A 23,267-nucleotide genomic window follows, 5' to 3' on the forward strand; every position below is an offset into this window, starting at 1 on the left:
ATCGAGGATAAAGTTAGGCCACCTTTATCGACTTTGACGTACAGGCTCATTTTCAGCTGTAGTGTAATGTCTGTAATGTCTCCCCCCACACACCTGGAAAATGGTTTGTTCTACGCTTCAGGGACGAAGGCGGGGCCAGTCGGATCCCGCGAAGTGTGTTCCGGAGAGGGAGGGACGGGCGGGCCCTCGGTCATGAATATTCAGGTTTCCACTGAATATGCATAAGGAAAACAAGATGGCGAGTCCTAGCAACTGGAATTTGTCGTGAGGCCTCCCAAGGTGGCGGGGTACTTCCTGTCCTCTAACCCGGAGCTACCCGGAGCGCTGGCCTTGGACCCGCAGCCCGAAAGCTGGAGGCCTGTTCTGGAAGTAGGATGGCTGCTTCCCGAGAACCGCAGATTACGCGACCGCGACAACCCGAGAAAAGCAGATTAGTGGTGGGGCAGAATACGAAAGTCCTGAGGAATTTGAGGTCAAGGAATGTAAACTTTTGGGAAATCCTCCACCTTTCAGAAATAAGGGGGCCGCTGAGTGTCTCAAGGAAGTCTCCAATAAGAGCGTGTTTCCACTCCCTCCAAAGCAAAGATGACACCAGCTACAAGGCACCATGTTTGATGTCAGTGTTACGTCACCGCCCGGACAGGGAGCCCAAGGGAAAAGGAACACTCCCCTCCCCCAGTGCAGTTGCTGGCTGCCTGATAGCCTGTATCCTCCATCTCCGACGCTCTGCTCTTTCCCGTTGGTGGGATTATTCACCATGGTCCACTACCAGACGTCTCCAGCCCCTTGGATCTGAGACCTCACTGCTTAATTATGCCCGTACCCCTTGGACCCAGCCTGAATCCCACGCCCCGGCTTCCTGTACTCGCTTCAGGTCCTTCCCCCTCCATCAAGTCCCAGGGCATACCTCCGTTTGTTTTTACATTTTTATTCTGTGTGAGTGAGCATACAACGGGGGACATGTAGAAAGCATAATCTGTAGAAGTCAGTTCAGTTCCTCTGCAACGTGACAACCAAGCTTAGGTTGTCAGGCTCTGTGGCACTAGCCTTCACCTGCCGAGCCAGCTCGCCGGCCGCCTACACCAGTGATTCTGAGGCATTCGTTGTTCTTCCGTGGTTTTCATCCCAGTCTCTCCTATTGACCCCTGTCCCACCCTCCCCAGGCTCTCAAGTTTGATTTCACTCCTCCATTTGCCCTTCCTTCTCACAGCTGAGGTTCTGGGCAGTGATGATGGCGATGCTGCCCAGCACAACCCCTGCTCCCATGATGTCAGAAGGTGCCACGGTCTCGTAGAGCACATAATACTGCAACATCAGTGCTACCACCACCTCAGAGTGCAGGACAGCACATACCAGGGCAGGGTGGGCCTTCGTGACGGCGTAGCTCACACACACAAAGGAAACCAATGCAAGGAGCCCCACTGCCACCACACAGCTCCAGCTCAGAGGGTCTCGGGGTACCACAGGTGTCTGCAGCATAAAGAGGCCCGGTACAGAGACAGTTAGTCCCACCAGGCCAAATAGGAAGGCCACTGTTGGTAGGCAGGAGGGGAAGTGTAGAGAGCGGTAAACCTGCAGCCCCAGCGACAGTGCCAGACCTCCCAGGAAAGCCAGGACGTAGCCCAAGGCTGTGTAGAGACCTGTAGTCCCCTCTTGCAATGTCCCTAGTCCAGGTCCCACGATGATGATTAGGCCAAGGGTGCTGCCAAACAGGCCACACCAGGCGTAGCCACTGAGACCCTGGCTCTCGAGGCAGAGCGCGAGGAGGGCGGAGCACACGGTGGAAGAACCTTTGCGAACGGTGACTGCATTGCCTGCAGGCACCACCTGGACCGCGCTGTAGGCACACCCAATGCTGAGGACGTTGAGCATGGCGTGAAGGAAGGCCCGAACCCGGACATCAGGAGGCCCCAGCAGCGGATCACCACGGAATTTCAGCAGCAAGGCAATGGGGAGGTGGAAGAGGCATCGAAAGATAAGCAGCTCCAGCGAAGGCAGGTGGGAGGTCTGGTACGCCATACGGGAGAATGGGCCCACGAAGCCAGCAGACAGGCCTCCACCTAGCAGGGCCACAAACAGGCCCTTGGTGGCATCGGAGGGCCCGCAGCGATGGTGATGGTTCGAGGGGAGGCTGGCTGGAGTGGAGGGTGGCGATGGCTGGGTGAAGTCAGGTAAGTTGGAATAGCGATGACTGGCATCCTGTTAGAAAGAAAGGAGCTTGGACATGAGGGCAGCCACAGCCTGGGCTATGTGGGGTAGGGTGGTGCCAGGCTGGGGTCTTGGACCCTTCAGGATAGTAGAGGAACTCATAGGAGCTAGAAAGGGCCTGAAGATGGATATAGTGGTACAGTGTGGGTCTTGAGTACCTAAAGCAGGAAACAGGGAGTGAGTAGTCTCTCTGGGAGCACCATGTTCCTGGGAGGAAGAAAGAGGACCCAGGGATACTCTGTCCATTTAAGGAAAGGGAGTTAGCTTCAAATGCTATGTATCCATATGATGTCACAGGCTCCAGGGACTTCTGGGTACATCATTATGAATTTCAGTTGTCTCTCCAGGACCACTGGGAAGTTTACAGGAGGAGGGAAAGGGGAATATTCAGACGCTGAATGGTGTCCCCTCTATTCTCCTTTGCCCCAGGACTCACCATCTCTTCTTGGACTTCCTCCTCTCCTCCTGGGTCCCCTTGCCTGATCCCCTTCAGAGCTCCAGCCATTGTGACTTGGTTGGAGTGGGGGTAAGGTTCTCCCCTGGAACCTTCCTGAGGGGGGAGGGACTATTTTCTCATGAATTCCAACTCTGTTTTGTTGTTGTTGTTTATTTTGGGGGCCAGTTTTGTTGTTTTTGTTTGGAGTGAGTTTTGAGGGTGAGGGGGAAAGAGACAGGCTCTGTTTATCGGCAAGGCTTTTCTGGAATTCACTACGCTGTCCAGGCTGACTGTAGGTGTATCCCACCATTCCAGGCTTGTTTCTATCTTTGTTGCTATGACTCCAAGTTCATTCTCATTTTCTCTCTCCCTTTCTTCCTCCCTCCCTCCCTCTCTCTCTCTCTCTCTCTCTCTCTCTCTCTCTCTCTGTCTATCTATCTATCTATCTATCTATCTATCTCTATATATATATAACAAAATTGCTTTTGGTTTATATTTTGCCTCATTTTATAAAGGCTTTTGGTTTCTGTATATGTGTGTATTCATATCCATACAAATATGAAAGCCAGAGGGTAAGATTAGGTATTTTTCTTTAGACTCTTTAGAATTTTGTTTAAAACAGGGTCTTTGTCAGGCAGTGGTGACTCATGCCTTTAACCACAGCACTCTAGAGGCAGAGGCAGGCAGATCTCTGTGAGTCTGAGGCCAGACTGGTCTACAAAGTTACACAGAGAAACCCTGTCTCGAAAAACAAAAACAAACAGAAAAACCAGGGTCTTCATTGGCCAAAACTCGCCTAGTAGATTAGACTGGCTGGACAGAGAACCCCAGGGGTCCACATGCCTCCATGTCCCCACTCTGTGATTACAAGCATGCAATGCTCCTGCTTGGCCTCGCTCTCTCTCAGCCCCCCTTTCTGGGTGTATGTGTGTATGCCATACATGTGAGTGTGTGCACACGTGTAGCACAGGGAGCATATGCCATACATGTGAGTGTGGGCACACTTGTAGCACAGGGAGCATATGCCATACATGTGAGTGTGGGCACACTTGTAGCACAGGGAGCATGTGAAGGTGTGAAAACAGCTCAGGTGTCCATCCTTCCCTTCCACTCAGTCTGACACTGAGTCTTTTGCTGTGAGCTTCTGCAAATGTCAGAGTAACTGGCCTGAGAGCTCCTGGGGATTCTGCTATCTCTGCCTTCCACTAGGTCTGGTTTTATATGGGGCTTAAGGATCTAATTCTGAGCAATCTTCCCAGCTTTTTGTTTGTTTGGTTCTTATTTATTTATTATTTATTTATTGGTCTTTCAAGACAGGGTTTCTCTGTGTAACTGTCCTGGAACTCACTTGTAGACCAGGCCAGCTTCGAACTCACTGAGATCTACCTGCCTCTGCTTCCCAAGTGCTGGGATTAAAGGTGTGCGCCACCAACAACAGGCTCCTCCAGCTTTTTTACTTGAGCCCTGGGCCTCCAGCCCAAGTCTTCATTTTTGTTTGTTTGACAGCACTTTACCAAGCAAGCTATCTCCCCACCTTTATGTTTTGTGCATGGGTGTTTTGCTTGCATGTATGTATATGTACCACTCTTGAGTGCCTTGTCAGATCCCCTGAAATGAATTACAGATGTGTGTAAACCGCCATGGTGTTTTGCCTGCATGTATGTCTGTGTACCACTCTTGTGTGGGTGGTGTCCTTGGAGGTCAGAAGAAGGTGTCAGATCCCTTTAAATGAATCACAGATGTGTGTAAACTGCCATGTGAGTTCTGAGAGTTAGACCTGGACAAGCAGCCAGTGCTCTTAACCACTGAACCATCTTTATAGCCTGGCTTTTTGTTGTTGTTGTTGTTTTGTTTTTTTAATTTAGTGTGTGGGCAGGTGTGATGGCCCACACATTAAATTCTAGCATCTGTGAAGCAGAAGAGGATCTCTGTGAGTTTCAGGCCAACTGAATCCACATAGTAAATTCCAGGCCAGCCAGGGCTACACAGTGAGACCCTACCTTAAAAGAAGAAGAAAGAGAAAAGAAGGGAGGAAAAGAGAAGGTGTGTGGGTGTGTACGTGTGAATGCACAATCTGAACAATTTCTCCAGTCCCAAGATTTATTTTTAACTGTGTGTGTGTGGGTGCATCAGTGTAGCACTATGTGCATGAATACAGGTGCCTGCAGAAACCAGAGACACCCTATCCCCTGCAGCTGGAGTTAAAGGTGATTGTGAATGGCCTGACTTGGATGTCAGAAACTGAACTCTTGGGTCATCTGCAAAAGCAATATCCTCTCTTAACCACTGAGCAACTTCCCTAGCCTTCATTTCTTGTTTCCCTGATATGAGGTCTTGCCCAAGCTGGTCTCAAACCCACTATGTACTCTGTGGAGTCTGCCTTGAAATCTCAGTCTTCATGCTGCTATCTCCTAGAGTGCTTGTGATTACAGGCATGGGCCACCCTGTTTAGCTTCACAAATGTTTTTAGGAGTGTTGGAAGTGGATTTGTCTGTTCTGTTGCTGCTGTTGTTTAGGAAAAGGGTTGCTGTATAGCTGGTGTAGGTCTGAGTGATTTGGCACTTCCTAGGAGCCCAGAAGTGTGCCAGGAGGCCTTGAATTTGCAGTGATCCTCCTGCCTCTGCTGCCCTAGTACCTGTACTGTAGGCTTGGCCCACCATGCTCCACAGGGAGAGTTTTGAGAGTTTGCTCCTCTGTCACCTGATGTGGTTCTTGTTGGGTTTGTTTTGTTTTGTATTTTTGAGACAAGGGTCTCACTGTGTAGCCCTGGCTGACCTGGAGCTTGCTGCTTAGACTGCTTAGACCAGGTTGGCCTCCAACTCACAGGCCTCCATCTGTCTCTGTCTCTGCCTCTGCCTCTCCAGGAGCATCATGCCAGACCTCTCCAGGGTTTTAAACTTTTCAACACCAGGAAGGAGTCTGTAGGATTGTTCCATTCACAATTCAGGAATATGTTTCTTATGTACGCTACATTTCTTATGCTTCTGGTGTGCAGCTAATGCAGGGGGCCCACACCGAGGCCTGTTTATATGCAAGGACACAGAAATGGGCATTTCTACTGGTTAAGACCAATTCCAAGCTTTGTGTTTAACTGCACTAGTGACCATTCATGTAAGGCCCCATTCTGCCAGGTTGGGGCCTTCCTCGCCTGTGGGTCTGGTGAAACTCCATAGGCATTCCCGAAAGGGGCTGCCCCAAGGGCTGTTGCCCTGTAAGGATGCTGACTCTGGGTCTATAGGTTCCACTGGGTCCTATTTTGAGTCTACCATGTTTTCTGTTTGCGGCCCCGGAGAATATTCTGTGTATGGTGTGTGTGTGTCTGTGGTGAGCAAACGTGCACACACAGCATGCTCTAGGCGATGTGCACCCCTTAGTGAAGAGTGTGCAGAGGGAAGGGCAGGCATGGGGGTGAGTCCTTTCCCAGGGAGTACAGCCCGGCCACCGCCCCGAAAGGTGTCCACCCTGCGTCGTTCGTCCTTCGTTTCTCTGTTTGGGATCCACCGGGCCAAGGCCATCGGACGCCAGAGCCCAGTGTCGGTGTCGGCTCTGTTGCGCTGGCTTCCTCTCGGCAGCAGCAGCGGCGCTGTGGGGGGGGACTGTTTCCGGGGGTGGGGGGGAGGACCGGGGCGGGGGGGGGGAGCCGATGATGTCAGTGGCGGCGGCGGCGGCGGCGGGGCTGGGCCGGGGCCGGGCGCTGGGGGGGCCGGGGCAGGAGCTGGAGCCGGAGCTGGAGGAGGGCGAAACCCAAGTGGCCGGGGGCGGCCACGGTGATGAGCCCGGCCTGGCGGACGCCGCGCCATCGCAGTCAGGTTGGCCCCGGGGCGAACCGGGCAGGGTTAGGGCAGACGGGAGCTAACTACCTTGGCCCCCTCTCTCCGCTGCCCGGCGCCGCGGGGGCCCCGGGCCGCGCCTCGCGACCGCTCCTCTTCCAGGTTGATTTAGGGGCGCAAGGGCTGGGGGCTGGAATAGGCCCCGCCCCCGGGCGCGCACGGCGCTGGGGAGCGACTTAAGGGCGCCCTGGTATGGCGTCCAGCGAGCCACGGATGGGGGACTCGGTCTCCTGGGGTCGTGGAGAGGGTCGCAATCACTCCACCTATGAAGGGTTAAATTCTGCAGCCCAATGTCCCCCTCCCTCTGTGGGGCAGATTGGGGGTAGGGTGGGGCGGGTGTGATCCCGGGCAAGCGCTGCAAGCTGCTGGGAGAGCGATGGCGTAGGAGCCAGGCAGAGAGGGGGAGGGGTGGCCCTCTGGGCGCCCCAGAGTTGGGGTGTGCAGGGTGCGCAGTGCGAGCAGGGGCCCGGAACCGACGCGCCGTCGGGGCAGGGTTGTTGCTGTGAGTCTTGGAGATTGTGCCACTTGCGGTGCTGTGGGGCAAGGTAAACTGCTCCTGGGCACCACTGTTTGCTAGTCTGACACCGGGGGCGGGGGGGGGGGTCTGCTAGGGTCCTCCCTGATACATAGAGATAGAAAGCCAGGAGGGGTACTCTCTGGTACAGAATTACAAGATACGGCCCTGTGGCTTTAGGGGACAGATACCTTGAGTGTGGTGTCTGACGTTGTGTGTGTAGTTTTGCCAGCATGTGTTTTCTTGTAGGTATGTCTTGTGTTGCACACATGAATATGAATGTTTGTTTTCCGTATAGTTGGCATGGTGTGTGTGTGTGTGTGTGTGTGTTTGTGTGTGTGTGTGTGTGTGTTATGGCGGTCACCAGAATGCAGGGTGAATGTATCCATTTGAAGAGTCAGTTGTGGACCTTTGAATCAGAAGGCCTGAGTTCTATTTCTGTAGTCTAAATGAGGTGTGGTCCAGTTGTGTAGAGGACATAGGGTAGATGGATTTGTGTGTTTGTGATGGGCAAGTTTCATGGGGGCTGCCTGTCTGGAGCTCAGCTCTATTGCTCAGCAGGAGCATGAGAAACTGAAACTTGTGGGTCAGCTGGCGCGGGTGTGAGGGGCTGGCGGGTGGGACATGTAAGATGTGTTTCTGGGATCATGGGCGGCCAAGCAAGAGGAAGGCTGTTTGCAACATTCTCCACGGGATTCTTTTGTGACGTTGTTTGTGGGAGCCTGTCTGGGCTGTTGGGCTGGGAGTCGAGCTGGTCAGAAAACACTTGGGAGGAGGTGGCGTGACAAGGGCAATGTGGGCCTCAGACCCGGGAGACCAGTGGAAAGCTTGTATACATGGCTACCTTCTGTGTGCTTGCGTGTCGGGTGGAGGGCTTCCCCGGAGATGTTATGGGGAGGTCGGGAGACAAATATTAGCCAGAGCAAGCACGGCAGGCATGGGTGTTGTTGGGTGGCACAGTTCTTCTTTTGCAGGGTCTGCCCCTCAACCAGCATGTCAGGGCCATAGAGAGGAAAGTCCTGGCGCCTGCAAGGGAAGTGAGTTTAGACAGAGTGGCTCCTTGGCCGTGTTTATGTAAAGGCTGGGTGTGACTTTTGTCACTAAAATGGAAAAAGGATCGTGAAGTTTTTAGTCTGCTGCTGCTGCTTTGCCCTCTCCCTTTCTCTGCCCCGCTTTCCGGCATCTCTGACGCACTGGGGCCTACAGTGGAAGGGCTTTGGACAGAATTTGCTCACTAAGCAGATTCTTTGGAACAGGTTTCCCTCACCTCTGGGGCCTGGGCCCTTCTGTGCAGGTGGGAGATATGCATGTATGCTCACAACACTGCACTGCATCTAGCCTGTGTGTACAATAGGGGAGTGTGAGGGCTTTATGGCCATGTCCTCTGTAATGGGTGATGGGGCTGGCTGCCCATGAAGACAGGTGCAAGACAGGAGCCCTCCAATGGAGCCAAAGTGTTCTGGTACCTCTGCATTGTCCTCATTGGGACATTCTGAGTGTCCTATTCCACATCTATAAGATAGGACCAGCGAGCTGCCCTACAGATCTTCCAGCAGCATATGAAAATAGACCTGATACACAGCAACAGATTAGAGACCGTGGCAGCCCCCATCAGCCCTGCTGCTGCCGAGACTGTCCTGCTCTCAGTGTCACTAGTAACAGTGGCCATGAGCAGTTGGTTTGCACTAACTGTACAGGCGCTGTTCCCAGGGTTTTATGCATCGCCACTCATCCGCTCCTCACTCTGACGCCCTGAATCCCTCACTGAAACCCAGGGAAGTTAAGTCCTTTGCCCCAGTCACTTGGGTGGTGAGAGAGAGTGAGGCTCCAGAGTTTGTCTCTTAGCTCCTGTGCTTTCTCTGCCGTTCAGCTTGCACATGCCAACAGGTACCCACAGTTTCCATAGAACATTTCACTTTTTTTTTTTTTTTGAGACAGGGTCACTCTGTAGCCAAGACTAGCCTCTAATTTTTGGCAACCTTCTTGCCTCAACTTCCTGAATACTGAGATTACAGATTTGAGGCATCATGCCTGGGTTACCAATACATTTTTACATTTTTAAAAGGTTTATTTATTTTATGTGTGTGAATATTTTGCTTATGTATGTCTGTGTACCGTGTGTGTGTGTGTGTGTGTGTGTGTGTGTGGTGCCTTAGGAGGTCAGAGGATGGTGTTGGATCTTCTGCAGCTGGAGTTATGCATGGTTGTGAATCACTGTATGGATGCTGGGAACTGAACAAGTGTCCTTAACTGCAGAGACATCTCTCCAGCCTTCCACCATATTTTTGAAGACCCATATTCATAGACAGCGCTCTCAAGAGTCCTAGCCCAGGGTGTGAGACCCCGAGTACCTGTGGCTTTGTCTTTTGCTGGCCGTGGGGCACTGAATACTGATTAATCAGACGGAAGATTGTCTTTGTTTCGTGAGACATAAGGGGCAAAGGACGAGATGCATTTTTAGTTTGGTCTTAACATTTCAGAGGGATGTTGGAAAGAGGTCAAGGAAAGAGCATTAAGTGTGTGTGTGTGTGTGTGTGTGTACATGTGTACGTGTACGTGTGTGTGTGAGTGCCTGTATTTCATGCATGTGAATGTGTTGGCAGTGAGTATCCAGTGCACATATAGAGGCCAAGGCAAAACACTGATTGTTTTCCTCTATTGCTGTCTGCCTCATTGGCTTGAGAAAGGGTCTGATATTGACTCAGAATTTGCCATTTTGGCTAGGCTGGCCAGCCAGTGAGCCCTCAATCTGACTTTGCCCTCCAGTGCTGGGACCATAGGTACAGAGCCGTGCCGCAGCTTCTTATGTGGGCACTAGGAATTTGAACTCAAGTGCTATTACTCAGAAACTGTCTCCGCAGCCCTGATTTTTTCCATTACATTTATTTGTTTGTGTTTGCATATGCCACAGGGTACATAATCCCCTCCCACCCCAAGTGCTGGGGTTAAAGGTGTGCACCACCACCTGACACTTTTGTGTTTTTGAGACAGAGGTCAGAGGACAGCTTGCAAGAGCTGGTTCTCCCCTTCTACCATGTGGATCCTGGGGTTCAGTTTCCAGGCTTGTGGGGCATTGTCTATACCCTTTGAGCTATCTTGCCCTAGCTTTTGTGGGGTTTTTGTTTTTGTTTGTTTTGGTTTTTGGTTTTTCTACCATGTGGATCCTGGGGTTCAGTTTCCAGGCTTGTGGGGGCATTGTCTATACCCTTTGAGCTATCTTGCCCTAGCTTTTGTGGGGTTTTTGTTTTTGTTTGTTTTGGTTTTTGGTTTTTCAAGACTGGGTTTCTCTGTAGGTTTGGATACTGTCCTGGAACTTTCTTTGAAGACCAGACTGGCCTCCAACTCACAGAGATCAGCCTGCCTCTGCTCCCCCTTCCCCCCTTCTCCTCTCCCACCCCAAGTGCTGGGATTAAAGGTGTGCACCACCACCTGACACTTTTGTGTTTTTGAGACAGAGTCTCAATATGTATCCCAGGGTGGCCTTAAACTCTCTGCAGTCCTTCTGAGTGCTGGGATTACAGGCATGAGCTACCAGACCCAGCTTCCAAGAACCATTTTCAGCCCAGGAGTTACACTAAACTGCAGTTAGTGCTAAGGACTCTCGCTGGAAGAAAGCAGGGTGGAAGAGATAAACCTATGGGCAAGTAGATAGCATGTAGTCCATTGCCTTGACCCATGTGAGTGTTAACAAGGACTTGAACTAGACTGGTAGCCAGAGGGGTTTCAGAAGGCTTGCAAGCCATTTCCATGCAGTTTCAGCCGGACTTGGAGACTGCTGGATTTGGGAGCAAGGGGAAGGGTGGAGTCAGATGTGACACAGTTAACACTTAGCACGTGAGAGTTTGTGTGGTGATTTATGTAACCAGCTGGCCTGCTATAGGCTCTTCAGGGCAGGATCCAGCGGTATGGTAGAGGGAAAGATTCAGCCTCTGGGGTTCATCCAAGCCTGGATTCAAATTTTGGCTGTTACTTACAATCTATGTGACCTTCAACAAGCCTTATCCTCTCTGATTCTCAGTTTCCTTTTCTGAAAAATTAGGAGAATATAAATACCTACTGTGCCTATTGTGGGTGGCTTTGAGGATATAATTAAATGAGACAATGTATATAAAGCCTCTAGGAATGTATCAGGCGAACTGTGTCTCAAACATCAAGGTATGGTCTTCATCCTCAGCTCCAAGGATGGCTTCTTTTTTGAGAGAAGAGACTCCAGGAAGAACAATTTTGTTGGTTTTAGAAAAGTTCCATTATATAGCCCAAACTAACTTCAAATCCATGATCTTCTGGACCCAACCTCCAGGGTGCTGAGATTAAAGGCTTGTGCCACCAATACAAATTCTTTCACTTACCAAAATCCTGCCATTCTGTCGTCTCCCATCATTCTTCTGGATTGGAGTGTGACCCAAGGCCAATCTAGGGAGATGTCGTTGTGCTTCAGCCTCTAGATTTCTTTTTTTTTTTTTTTTTTTTTGGTTTTTTTTTTTTCAAGACAGGGTTTCTCTGTGGCTTTGGAGGCTGTCCTGGAACTCGCTCTGCAGACCAGGCTGACCTCGAACTCACAGAGATCCGCCTGCCTCTGCCTCCCGAGTGCTGGGATTAAAGGCGTGCGCCACCAACGCCCGGCTAGATTTTTTTTTTAACATCCATTGTGCACCAAGCACCATTCTAAGAACAAGATACTTGAGAAAGCAGCGTAGTCAAAAATTCCCACTCCTGTGCTCCGTGGAGCCCACATTCTAGAGATAAATGAGCCGTGTGTTTTACTAAGTGACACAGGGGAAATGCAGTAGGACTGGGAGATGTGAAATTTTGGAAAGTGGGAAGGGGCCAGGGAAGGCCCCCAAGCCAGATGACTTGAGTCAGAGCTTAAAGGACGCAGAACAATGAGCTATGAGGGGATCTGGAGAAAAGAACAATCCAGATGGTGAGAGCAGCAGATGGTGAAGCATCCTGGTGTATGTGCTCGGTGGCACCTCTGAGGCTGTTCAGTCAGCTAAGAGTACAGAAATAAGCAGGGCGGTGGTGGCGCTCGCCTTTAATCCCAGCACTCGGGAGGCAGAGGCAGGCGGATCTCTGTGAGTTCGAGGTCAGCCTGGTCTGCAGAGCGAGTTCCAGGACAGCCTCCAAAACAATACAGAGAAACCCTGTCTTGAAAAAAAAAAAAAAAGAGTACAGAAATGTAGGCCAGTGACAGAGTGCTTTGCTAGCATGCTTGAGGTCTTGGGTCCAATCCCCAGTATCACACAGAGAGGGAGAGGGAGAGGGAGGATAAACAAATAACTTTAAAATCACAGAACCACCAAATGCATCCTTTCAAAATTATGTTCGTTTATTTACTTAATGTGTATGGGTACTTTAGCTGCAGGTCATACCACGTACCAGCCTGCTGCCCGTGGAGGTCAGAAGGAGGCATGGGGCTCCCCTGCCTCCCCTGTGAGCTGTCATGTGGGTGCTGGAAATTGAACCTAGGTCCTCTGGAAGAGTAGGCAGTGCTCTTAACTGCTGAGCCATCTCTCCAGCCCTCCAAATTTATGTTGAAGTCCAAATTCTGCCTTTTTTTCTTCATTACTTTTGTTGTTGTTTGTTTGTTTGAGACAGGGTTTCGCTGGGCGTCGGTGGCGCACGCCTTTAATCCCAGCTCCCGGGAGGCAGAGGCAGGTGGATCTCCGCGAGTTCGAGGCCAGCCTGGTCTACAGAGAGAGTTCCAGGACAGTCTCCAAAGCCACGGGGAAACCCTGTCTTGTAAAACTAAAAAAGAAAAAAAAAAAAAAAAGAGACAGGGTTTCCTTGTAGCTTTGAAGGCTGCCTTGGAACTCACTCTGTAGACCAGGCTGGCCTTGAACTCACAGAGATCCGCCTGCCTCTGCCTCCCGAGTGCTGGGATTAAAGGTGTGCGCCACCAACACCTGACCTTTTTCTTCATCACTCACGGTTTTCCAGGGCTAAGGTCCTAGGCACAGTCATCCCATGGTAAACATGAGAGATTGGTTCCAGATTTCGTATTGGAACTCTTAGGTGTTCAAGTTGCTTATATAAAATATAAAATGTTGTATTTCTATAATCCCAGCACTGGGGAGGTAGAAGCAATAGGATCAGGAAGGGGTTCAAGACCATCTTTGATCAGTTTAAGGTCTGAACTATATAAAACCCTGTCTCAAAATAAACAAAATGGTGTAGTAGTTGCTGTTATCTCTGCTTAAAATGTTTAATATCACATAAACTCCATACAAATAGTTTTGGGAGTTTTATTTTACTTTTTGCTTGGATTCATGGTTCCCTGATGTGGCTCTGCTGACCTGATACTTGGTATTGTTGATCAGGCTGGCATTGAACTTGCTGCGATCCTTTTGCTTCTCCTTCTCAATGCTGGGCTTACAAGCGTGTCCTGCCTCACCTGTTTAGATAGCTGTCCTATTGCGTTGTGTGGGCCTAACCACAAGAGAATAAGGTCTGTGTGCTCAGTAGAGGAGCAGCATTTTGGAATACTATTACTCCCTGGTTGGCTGAATCTACTAGTTATTAGCTCATTTTATCTCTACCACCACCCTACACAGCGGGAACTATTTCTCACCCTCTCCAAACAAACAAGGAAACTGAGAAACAGGTTAAGTAATTTTTCCCGGATCAAGTAGCTAGTGTCTTCATCTCCTGTGATCTAAACAGCAAAGCCAGAAACAGATCACATCATTACATTCCCTTGACCTGAAGATGAGTTTGCAGTGTTTAACCTCTTCACGGTGTTTTTTTGTTTTTTGTTTTTTTTTTTGTTTTTTTTGTTTTGTTTTTTGGTTTTATGAGACAGGGTTTCTCTGTATTGTTTTGGAGGCTGTCGGTCCAGCCTGGCCTCAAACTCACAGAGATCCGCCTGTCTCTGCCTCCTGAGTGCTGGGATTAAAGGCGTGCGCCACCACCGCCCGGCTCACGGTGGTTATTTTGAGTGTTAAAATGAGATGGTGTGGGATGGAGAGATGGCTCAGAGGTTAAGAGCACTGACTGATCTCTGATCTTCCAGAGGTCCTGAGTTCAATTCCCAGCAACCACCTATAATGAGATTTGGTGCCGCCTTCTGGCATGGAGGATTACGTGGAGGCAGAATATTGTATACATAGTAAATTAAAAAAATGAGATGGGGCCGGGCGTTGGTGGCGCACGCCTTTAATCCCAGCACTCGGGAGGCAGAGGCAGGCGGATCTCTGTGAGTTCGAGGCCAGCCTGGTCTACAAGAGTGAGTTCCAGGACAGCCTCCAAAACAATACAGAGAAACCCTGTCTGGAAAAACAAAACAAAAAAATGAGATGGTGTGCATAACATATTTTGCACAGCTCCAAAGCTTGTAATTACAGTGATTCTGGGTGACCACTAGGGAGCAGTCCAGTTTTGGGTCTGTACAGTTCTAAGAAGCACCAATAGGCTTTGTCCCATACCATGGCAGTCCACACACAGGTGCATATCTGCAGTCACCCATCGTGTAATATGTGGTGCAGGTGGGCAGGCTGGCCTTGGGGTGAATGGGGACTGGAATCAAAGTGACTTTGCTCATCTTTACGTGGCTTTCTGGAAGAAGGAGCCACCTAATTTTCTCAAAAAATTCTAGGTGCCGGGCGTTGGTGGCACACACCTTTAATCCCAGCACTCGGGAGGCAGAGGCAGGCGGATCTCTGTGAGTTCGGGACCAGCCTGGACTACCAAGTGAGTCCAGGACAGCCTCCAAAGCCACAGAGAAACCCTGTCTCAAAAAACCAAAAAAAAAAAAATTCTAGGTAGGCTAGCAGTGTTCCAAGGGCTGTTAACATCCTTTATCATGGTGTACTGAAGTCACTAGAGGTTTTAAAGCAAAACTTTATATGGTCAGATCCCAGCCTAGCTACTAACTGCCTTGAGCAAGCTACTGTAATGTCTGAGACCCTATCATCTTAAAGTGGAGAGGCCCACAGCAAAGGGTGAGGAAAAATGAAGTAATCAGATACTGTGCTGAGCCCTTCATAGACAGGAGTAAGGGACAATGACTGCTGACAAGAGGCGGGACTCTGTCCCCAGAACACTCGACGCATCCACAACGCAACAAATGGGGCGATGCTTGGGCGCTTGTTCTGTGCCTGGCACGGTGTCACAACTTTGCACCGCTGTCCTGGTTTCCTTTTTGCCCGGGACAGGCGTCTGAGCCTTCTCTTAGGGAACATGATGTGAGGTGCTGCCTTTAGTCTAGGTAACATGGCCAATCAACGAGAAAGGAACATTTTGTGGGTAATGAGAATTGGATGAGGAGCTTCTTCTGATGTGGGACACTAATGAGGATACGTGGGACCCATGGCATGTAGAAGGGGTAGAACTTCCTGACTGCATTGACGGTGAATGAAAAGAACCCAAGAAGTCTCCACTCTTGTTACTAGCCATGTGACCTTGGATAAGGGATGTGCCTGACTGGAACTCAGTTCCTCAGGGAAAAATGGGAACCTAAGACTCGCAGTGCCCAGCACAGCTGTGAAGCAGCCTCACCTGTGCCTACTGTTCCATTTGGATGAACCTCTCAGCGAGGTTACCCCACCACCAGCTTTTGTTTGTTTGGTTTCTGAGACAGGGTGTCTCTGTAGCTTTGAAGCCTGTCCTGGAACTCACTCTGTAAACTAGGCTGGCTTCGAACTCACAGAGATCTGCCTGTCTCTGCCTCCCAAGTGCTGGGACTAAAGGTGTGTGCCGCTCCCGCCCCCCCAGCTCCCATCGCCAGCTTTAAGACAAAATCCACAAGGCAATGGTCTCAGAGTAAGGAACAAGACCTAAAGCCTCCCCACTCTTGGTCTGGTTACCTTCCCGGTGTCTGCTAGAGACTAGAGCAAGTAGGCACATATGTGTGTCAGTTGTCACATGGTACCTGGGCTAGAAAGGCCTCACTACGGTCTCGGGGTCTGTGATGTGTATGAGAAGGCACACTCCTAATGTGAAACTTTAATCAGGTTAGTCCAATAGGAGAAAAGAAAAAAGCTCCATTTTGATATGTAAACAAGCCTACTTGTGATAAAAAAAAAATGCAAATCTTTGGTTGCTTTGAGTCTCAAGATTGGGCCAAAGGGATTAGAGTGATCTGTGAGGATGTCCTGAACCTGTGGGATTGAACTGTGTTGCTGTGTCATGTGGGGGTGAATTGGGGATATGCAAATTATCTTGTTGCTGTCTTTCTCAGGGCCAGCAGAGCAAGGCTCAGCGATAATCTATGTGGCCTCCTTGGTCTGATTGGATTTGGCCTGACAGGCTCCTGGGAGGGACCAGGGTTTTCAGAGCAGCCTGTGTGTCTGCAGCTTTCCATGTTCTGGGTCCTTGCCTCGTGAGGACCCTGTCCTGTCTCCTTTTGATTCCTGACACGTTTCTGTCTCTCTGCAGAAGGAAAAGGCCAGGCTGAAGGGACTTGCTGAGCCACCCCTCTGCTCCATGTTGGCTATGTTCTCAGGTGAGAGGGCGCCGGGAGGACCACAGCTAGGGAAGGGTAGAGCTAAGAGGAGGCCAGCAAAGGCAGCCATTTTGTCCAGTACTGGAAAATGGTTGGGTGTGGGAAGTGTCCCTTCTACTGCCTCCTGTGATTCTGGAGGTCATAACCACTCGACCTTCACTATGGCCTGAGGTATCCCTGGTCTCTTCTGGTCCAGATGTTAGACTTACTGGTCTTGGACACTGGTTTGATTCTGGGTGGCTTTGTGTTAACCCACGACTTCTGCGACCTGAATTATTCAGTTTCCCACCAGAGTCTGACCAACCCCTCCATTCATCTCCCTGGTCTCAGAGGCTCCTGACCTCTGCCCAGTCTCTGAGACTCTTCCTGGCCTTTTTCCCGTGTCTAGGCTGGCACCATGCCACCCCCTGCAGAGGTGACCGACCCATCCCATGCCCCTGCTGTCCTGCGTCAGCTCAATGAGCAGCGGCTCCGTGGCCTCTTCTGTGATGTCACCCTCATAGCTGGAGACACCAAGTTCCCTGCTCACCGCAGTGTCCTGGCTGCCTCTAGTCCCTTCTTCAGAGAAGCCCTGCTAGCTTCATCTCCACTGCCCCTCCCACCGATCACTGGTGGCTCAGCTCCCAGCCCTGCAACCGCCACAGCTGCCTCTTCCTCCTCTTCCTCCTCCTCTCCCCCTCCAGCCCCTCCTCACTCTTCATCCCCTCCACGGGTCCTAGAGCTGCCCGGGGTCCCGGCAGCTGCCTTTTCCGATGTCCTCAACTTCATCTACAGTGCCCGGCTTGCACTCCCTGACGGGGGAGGGGATGGGGCAGCTGTGGCAGAGATTGGAGCTCTGGGGCGGCGGCTGGGTATCTCCCGCCTACAGGGCCTGGGGGAAGGAGGTGATACTTGGGTACCTCCTGCTCCAACTCCCCTGGCCACCTCGCAGTCTGAAGAGGACAGTTTGGGGCCAGGGCCTAGGCCAAATGGCGAGTGGGAGGGTGACAAAGTTGAGACCCAGCCCTCCTTACCCCGGCGGCTCTTTCCCTGCCCTCGATGTGGAAAAAGCTTCATCCATCCCAAGAGGCTGCAGACACACGAGGTTCAGTGTCGACGGGGGTCCAACACTCGGGGGTCTGCAGGCCTGGGAGCTGCGGGCTCTGGCCCTGGGGGTCCTGCAGGAGTGGATGCCTCCGCGCTGCCACAACCAGTGGGCTTCAGAGATGGCCCTGAGCATGTGGTGAAGGTGGTGGGCGGCCATGTGCTCTATGTGTGTGCGGCCTGCGAGCGTTCCTACGTGACCCTGTCCAGCCTGAAGCGGCACAGCAATGTACACTCATGGCGGAGGAAGTACCCCTGCCGCTACTGCGAGAAGGTGTTCGCCCTGGCCGAGTACCGCACCAAGCACGAGGTGTGGCACACCGGGGAGCGCAGGTGAGTGACCTCTGGTGGCCGAGGGAGGGAGGGGCAGAGTGTGGGGTCTAGAAAGCCGCGTGTCCACACTGGGACCTGCTCTCGTCCCGACCCCAGCTCACTGCCACCGCTACTGCTTGCCTCCTTCCAGCCCTACTTCCTGTGCTTGAGGCCAGCGCCTTGCCTGCCCGTCCAGGCTGTGGGCAAAGCTAGGATGGAAAGGGAAGTGTGCCCTCACAGGAGAGGACTGTGGGACTTAGAGCACACAGACAGAACAGCCCCTGAGATTCCCTTAGCATCTTCATTCTGTCCTTTGCACCATGGAAGGCATTTTGAGGGCTCAACTGTGTGACTGTTCCCGTTTCACAACAGAACAGCTGAGGCTGAGAGTTGAAGCTAGCCAGAGGCAGGGTGTGAGCTTGGTCTAGTTCTGCTCCAGAGGCTAGCACCAGGAAGGATGAACAGGTGCTGGGGGAATCAGAAGTTTGAGGGCTGCAGAAGACAGGGCAAGATGAGGCCTGCCTTCAGGGCCTCTAACTCAAGTGGCTCTGTTCCTGCCCTGTTCCCTGCTGTCCTGGCCCAGGTACCAGTGCATCTTCTGCTGGGAAACCTTTGTCACCTATTATAACCTGAAGACCCACCAGCGAGCCTTCCATGGCATTAGTCCCGGCCTCCTAGCCAGTGAGAAGACACCCAATGGAGGCTACAAGCCCAAGCTTAATACCCTCAAGCTGTACCGCCTGCTCCCCATGCGGGCAGCCAAGCGGCCCTACAAGACCTACAGTCAGGGAGCCCCTGAGGCCCCTCCTTCTCCAAGCCTCCACACACCGGCCCCTGCAGCAATGACAGCCAGCCCCCCACCCCTACTCCCGCCTGCCCCAGAGCCTGGCCCGCCCCCCTCTGTCATCACCTTTGCTCATCCAGCTCCCTCTGTCATTGTCCACGGAAGCAGTAGCAGTGGTGGAGCCGGGGGTGGGCCAACCAGCACAGGAGGGTCCCAAGCTGCCTCAGTCATCACTTATACGACTCCCCCAAGACCCCCCAAGAAACGAGAGTACCCACCTCCTCCCCCTGAGCCTGCAGCAACACCCACTAGCCCAGCCACGGCTGCAGGGCCAGCCTCAGCCACAGAGGAGGCCAAGAGCCGGAATCTGCGGGCTGGGAGAACTCTGACTTACACAGCCAAACCCGTGGGTGGGGTGAGTGGGAGCGGGGGTTCCCCCACAGGGTCAGGCCGCGGCGCCTCTCAGCTTCAGGCCCCACCTCCGCTGTGTCAGATCACCGTGCGAATTGGGGAGGAAGCCATTGTCAAGCGTCGCATCTCCGAAACTGACCTGCGTCCTGGAGAACTGAGTGGAGAAGAAATAGAGGAGAGCGAGGAAGAGGAAGAGGAGGAGGAGGACCAGGAGGAACCGAAGGCTGGAGGGGAAGATCAGCTCTGGAGGCCCTACTATTCGTACAAGCCCAAGCGCAAGGCTGGAGCTGCTGCCGGTGGGGTCGGTGGGGTCAGTGGACTGCCCCGAGGACGAAGACCACCACGCTGGAGGCAGAAGCTGGAACGAAGGGCCTGGGAGGAGACGCCATCGGTGGAGGGCCCCGGAGGACGAGGACGTGGTGAGCGTAGGCACCGTTGTGGAGACTGTGCCCAGACCTTTGCCACCCTGAGGAAGCTGAGAAGGCACCAGGAAGCCCACAGCGGGGGCTCCCACAGCTCCAGGACTGGGAAGAGGTCTTCATCCCGATTCCCCTGCCCCCACTGTGCCAAGGTGTGCAAGGCGGCAGCTGCCCTGAGCAGACATGTGCAGAGGCATGCTGTGGAGCGGCCTGGGGGCACCCCCACTCCTGTCATTGCCTATTCCAAAGGCAGCATTGGCCCCAGGCCTGGTGATGTCAAGGAGGAAGCCCCCCAAGAGATGCAGGTATCCTCATCAAGTGGGGAGGCAGGCGGTGGCGGTGCTGCCGCCGAAGCCCCTGAAACTGCCTCGCTCCAGGACCCGGTCATCTCTGGGGGTGAGGAGCCCCCAGTAGCAGGTGGGGGCAGCTATGTGTACCCACCTGTGCAGGAATTCCCCCTGGCCTTGATAGGAGGCAGTCGGGAGCCCGGTGGGAGCAGAGGGAGAGCTGGGAATGAGGGGCTAATGGGAGCCTCTGATGCAGACCGGATGGAGGGGATGGGGACTGCCAAAGTCACCTTCTACCCTGAGCCCTACCCACTCGTCTATGGCCCCCAGCTCCTAGCTGCCTACCCTTACAACTTCAGCAACTTGGCTGCTCTCCCAGTTGCTCTCAACATGGTCCTACCTGATGAGAAGGGTGGGGGGGCCCTCCCCTTCCTGCCCGGGGTCTTTGGCTATGCGGTGAACCCTCAAGCAGCACCCACTACTCCACCAACCCCACCTCCCCCAACTCTCTCTCTGCCAGTTCCCCCTAAGGGAGTAGGGGAACCGGCAGGGGTTGAGAGAACCCAAAAGGGAGATGTGGGGTGAGCACTAAGGCCAGATCCCCCTTTCACCAGATGCCACCCTTCCTGAGCCCCCATCACTATCAGCTCCCTGGCCTCCCTGCCCCTTGGGAGCCCCATCACACTCTAGTGCAGGGATTGGGGGGCCCTGGAGCTCAGGAGTCAGGCTGCTTTGTGTGATTGTAGTCCCCCACCCCCTGAGAAGGGGTTTTTGGTGGTTCCTCTCTCTATCTTTGCAGGGAATGACCCCTGTGAGGGGAAGAGCCAGATCCCATCCCTTCTCCAGCCCTTGGGCAACTGAGCAATATACTTACTGAATCTCTACTTACAGCCCCACCAGCTCTGAATGTCTACCCTGCTCCCCTGATTTGTAAACCTAGGGGGAAACCGTCTCTCTCACCTAATGATGCCTGCTGTTCTGAAGCTTCCTCTAAGCCCCGCCCCAGATGCTTCCTCGCACATTCCATTCTTTATGGCCCAGGGCCTGGACCAGACCAGTGTGATATCTGACCCACCAGCCTGGAAGCATGGCTTTGGATTCCGTTCTTCCCAAGGGTGGTTTCTCTGTCCTTGTCTCCTATTACGATGCCATGCTGCCTCGGCTTCCATGCCTTTGGATCTTCCATATTCCTTCCTGTGCTCCTAGACTTTGGAGACGGCCTAACCCAATCCAAGTCAAAAGGAGGTGGGAGGTGTTCTATGGCTGAGCACTTTTTCAATACAGGGCAGGGAAATCTTGGGCCCCACTTTTACCCCCAAAATCCAGTGACTCCAGATTCTTCCAGGACAAAAGAGGTGAATAGATCCTATCTCTTCTGGCCTTTATGGGTGGCTTCTTTGGGGCTAAACCAAATTTGAGCATCAGGTATGAAGCACTCCATACAGGATGGAGAAGGGAACCCACTTCCTCCCTGCCATCCTTCTACGGTTTCTTCTAGATTAGACCAAATAGCCAGAAGATTGCTGGGGGTTTGGCGTGTGGGTTAGCCCAAGATTTGCACATTATCTTCCACCCCTACCTTTACCCTGTCTCCTCTAGTGTCACTGTCCTCACCAATCACTCCAGATGGTTTCAAGGGAGCCATCTTCCTCTTCCGGTGGGCTTCGGGGTATCCCCACCAACCTTGCCTCCAAAATAGCACCTTATACCCTATCCTTGACTCAGTTCCCCACACCCAAAGATCCCAGCCTAGGGATGGGGTGCAGGGATTTTAAATAATCCCTAATCCCTAATTTGCACTAGTTAACCCTGGTCGGGGTCCCTATGTTTCCTTCCAGCGGGGAAGATTAGGAAATGTTTGTTCCTATTGTTGAAAATGGGGCCTCCCTAATGTGTGATTAGATGGATATTTCCCATATTACCTACCCCCCCAAACCAGCTCACAAGGGGAGAGCCAGTTTCGGGGAGCAAATTTGATGTGGGAATTAGAGGAGTATGACTTTAAAAAGGAGAAAGACTGTTTTAATCAAAGTGACAGCCTTTCTCTCAGCTACTGTTTTCTGAGGCCAAGATGGCTGCCCTCTGACCTACTGTGAAGAGGGCAAGATCACGGCTTTGGGAGGGAGGTGAGTCTGGAAAGGCCAGGGGCGTCTTCCTGCCCCTCCTAGCCTCCCAGTCCATAGGAAGGGGGAGGGTTTGGCGGCTTCCTGAATGTTAACCGCGGAGGGAGGGGTCGCTTCACCCCTCCTCTGTCTCTTTGCACTTTTCTTGGTCTTGGCCACAGCCTGAGTGAAGAATCTCCTACTGAATGTACCAAGTTCCAGCTTTTAAGGGGAAAAGTTTCAAACAAGGAAAAATGAAAAAAAAAATCACTAAAAATTCCCATAAATCTTATTTCTGGCACTTTAGAAAAAAACCGCAAAAAATACATAATAAAGAATACATATATATATATATACACACACACACACAAATTATATATATAAATATATCTATATATACAGCGGAACCACAAGAGACTGAGGAAGGCCTGAAGGTGGGGGCAGAGGTGACCACAGCCCCTGTACCCTTTACCTGCACTCCTCTGAGGGAGTCAGGAGAGGAGAAGGGGCGAAAATGGACTGTGGAATTTGAATCTCAGAATAGATCAAAATTCTAACACCATGGACCTTTTGGAAGAATTGAGATTATAAGTGTTTATTTTTTTTAATATAGCAAAGCAAAAACTTAAAAATATGTATTTGAGCTGGAAGGGTTCAATGTTGTGAGTTTCAGGTATTGGAAATTTGGGATTTTGCAATTTTGTCACTTGAAGATGATCAAGTCTTGTCAGTTTGTACCCTCTTTCCCCATGTTCCCTGGGAAGAAGGGTGATAGAGTGGGAAGGCCACTGGTTCTATGCCACAGCACGCAAGATTTAGAATTCTAGACTCTAGCTCTATACGTAGTGAGGACCCAGATTTAGAGAAACTGACCATTATTTATCTCCAGATTTGTGTGTGTTTCCAATTCTCTAGGCCAATAAACCAACAAGACAATGAACTATGCTTACGATGGGATACCAGGTGCAGTTATTTGTGTGACTGGTGGGTCTGGGGGCAGGCATTTGCTTTCCTTGTTCCACAGGGATCCTGAGACCTGTAGTCTAGTCCCGCTCCCAGGACCAATGTCTAACAACTGAGTTGGTGTGAGTCTTGTCACCTCCAGGTGCTTCACTATAATCATTTAGCCATTAGCGTCCAGCTCACTTTGACCTGACCTCCAGGTAGAGACATTAACTCAGGAGCTGGGATGTAGCTCAGTTGAGTACTTGCCTAGCATGCTGGAAACCCTGGGTTTGTTTCTCAGTCCAACATGGTAGCACGTACCTCGAATACAAGCACTTGAGAGGTGAAGGAAAGAGGACCAGAAGTTCAGGGTCATTCTCAGCTACACATAGAGTTCCTGGGCTTCACAAGGACCCTTTCTCAAAACTGCTGTGTCCCCTCTTTAGAAACATCCTCAATGAGTACAGTGCTAGGTTCAAGACTTCTGTGTCCCA

At 51.8% G+C, this 23,267-nt stretch overlaps 2 protein-coding genes across 3 annotated transcripts; one reads left to right on the forward strand and one right to left on the reverse strand.

Annotated features, from left to right (window-relative positions):
* Nucleotides 1-914: 914 nt before the first annotated feature.
* Slc35g6 (solute carrier family 35 member G6) lies at nt 915-2,944 on the reverse strand. Its single transcript, XM_005088464.4, has 2 exons — nt 2,645-2,944; nt 915-2,199 (listed from the first exon to the last, which is right to left on the reverse strand). The coding sequence occupies exons 1-2, from the start codon at nt 2,711-2,713 to the stop codon at nt 1,180-1,182; spliced, it is 1,089 nt and encodes a 362-aa protein (XP_005088521.1). The 5' UTR covers nt 2,714-2,944; the 3' UTR covers nt 915-1,179.
* A 3,378-nt stretch (nt 2,945-6,322) lies between these two features.
* Zbtb4 (zinc finger and BTB domain containing 4) lies at nt 6,323-22,777 on the forward strand. Of its 2 annotated transcripts, none has more exons than XM_013111697.3 (4): nt 6,323-6,453; nt 16,364-16,430; nt 16,819-17,846; nt 18,409-22,777. In XM_013111697.3, the coding sequence occupies exons 3-4, from the start codon at nt 16,828-16,830 to the stop codon at nt 20,309-20,311; spliced, it is 2,922 nt and encodes a 973-aa protein (XP_012967151.1). In that variant the 5' UTR covers nt 6,323-6,453; nt 16,364-16,430; nt 16,819-16,827; the 3' UTR covers nt 20,312-22,777. The 2 variants fall into 2 exon arrangements, with proteins under 2 accessions (XP_012967151.1, XP_012967152.1); XM_013111698.3 differs by lacking the exon at nt 6,323-6,453 and adding an exon at nt 6,846-7,019.
* The last annotated feature ends 490 nt before the right edge of the window (nt 22,778-23,267 follow it).

The sequence above is a fragment of the Mesocricetus auratus genome, unplaced genomic scaffold (assembly GCF_017639785.1).
Source record: "Mesocricetus auratus isolate SY011 unplaced genomic scaffold, BCM_Maur_2.0 Super-Scaffold_100007, whole genome shotgun sequence".
In the NCBI taxonomy this organism is placed as follows: domain Eukaryota; kingdom Metazoa; phylum Chordata; class Mammalia; order Rodentia; family Cricetidae; genus Mesocricetus; species Mesocricetus auratus.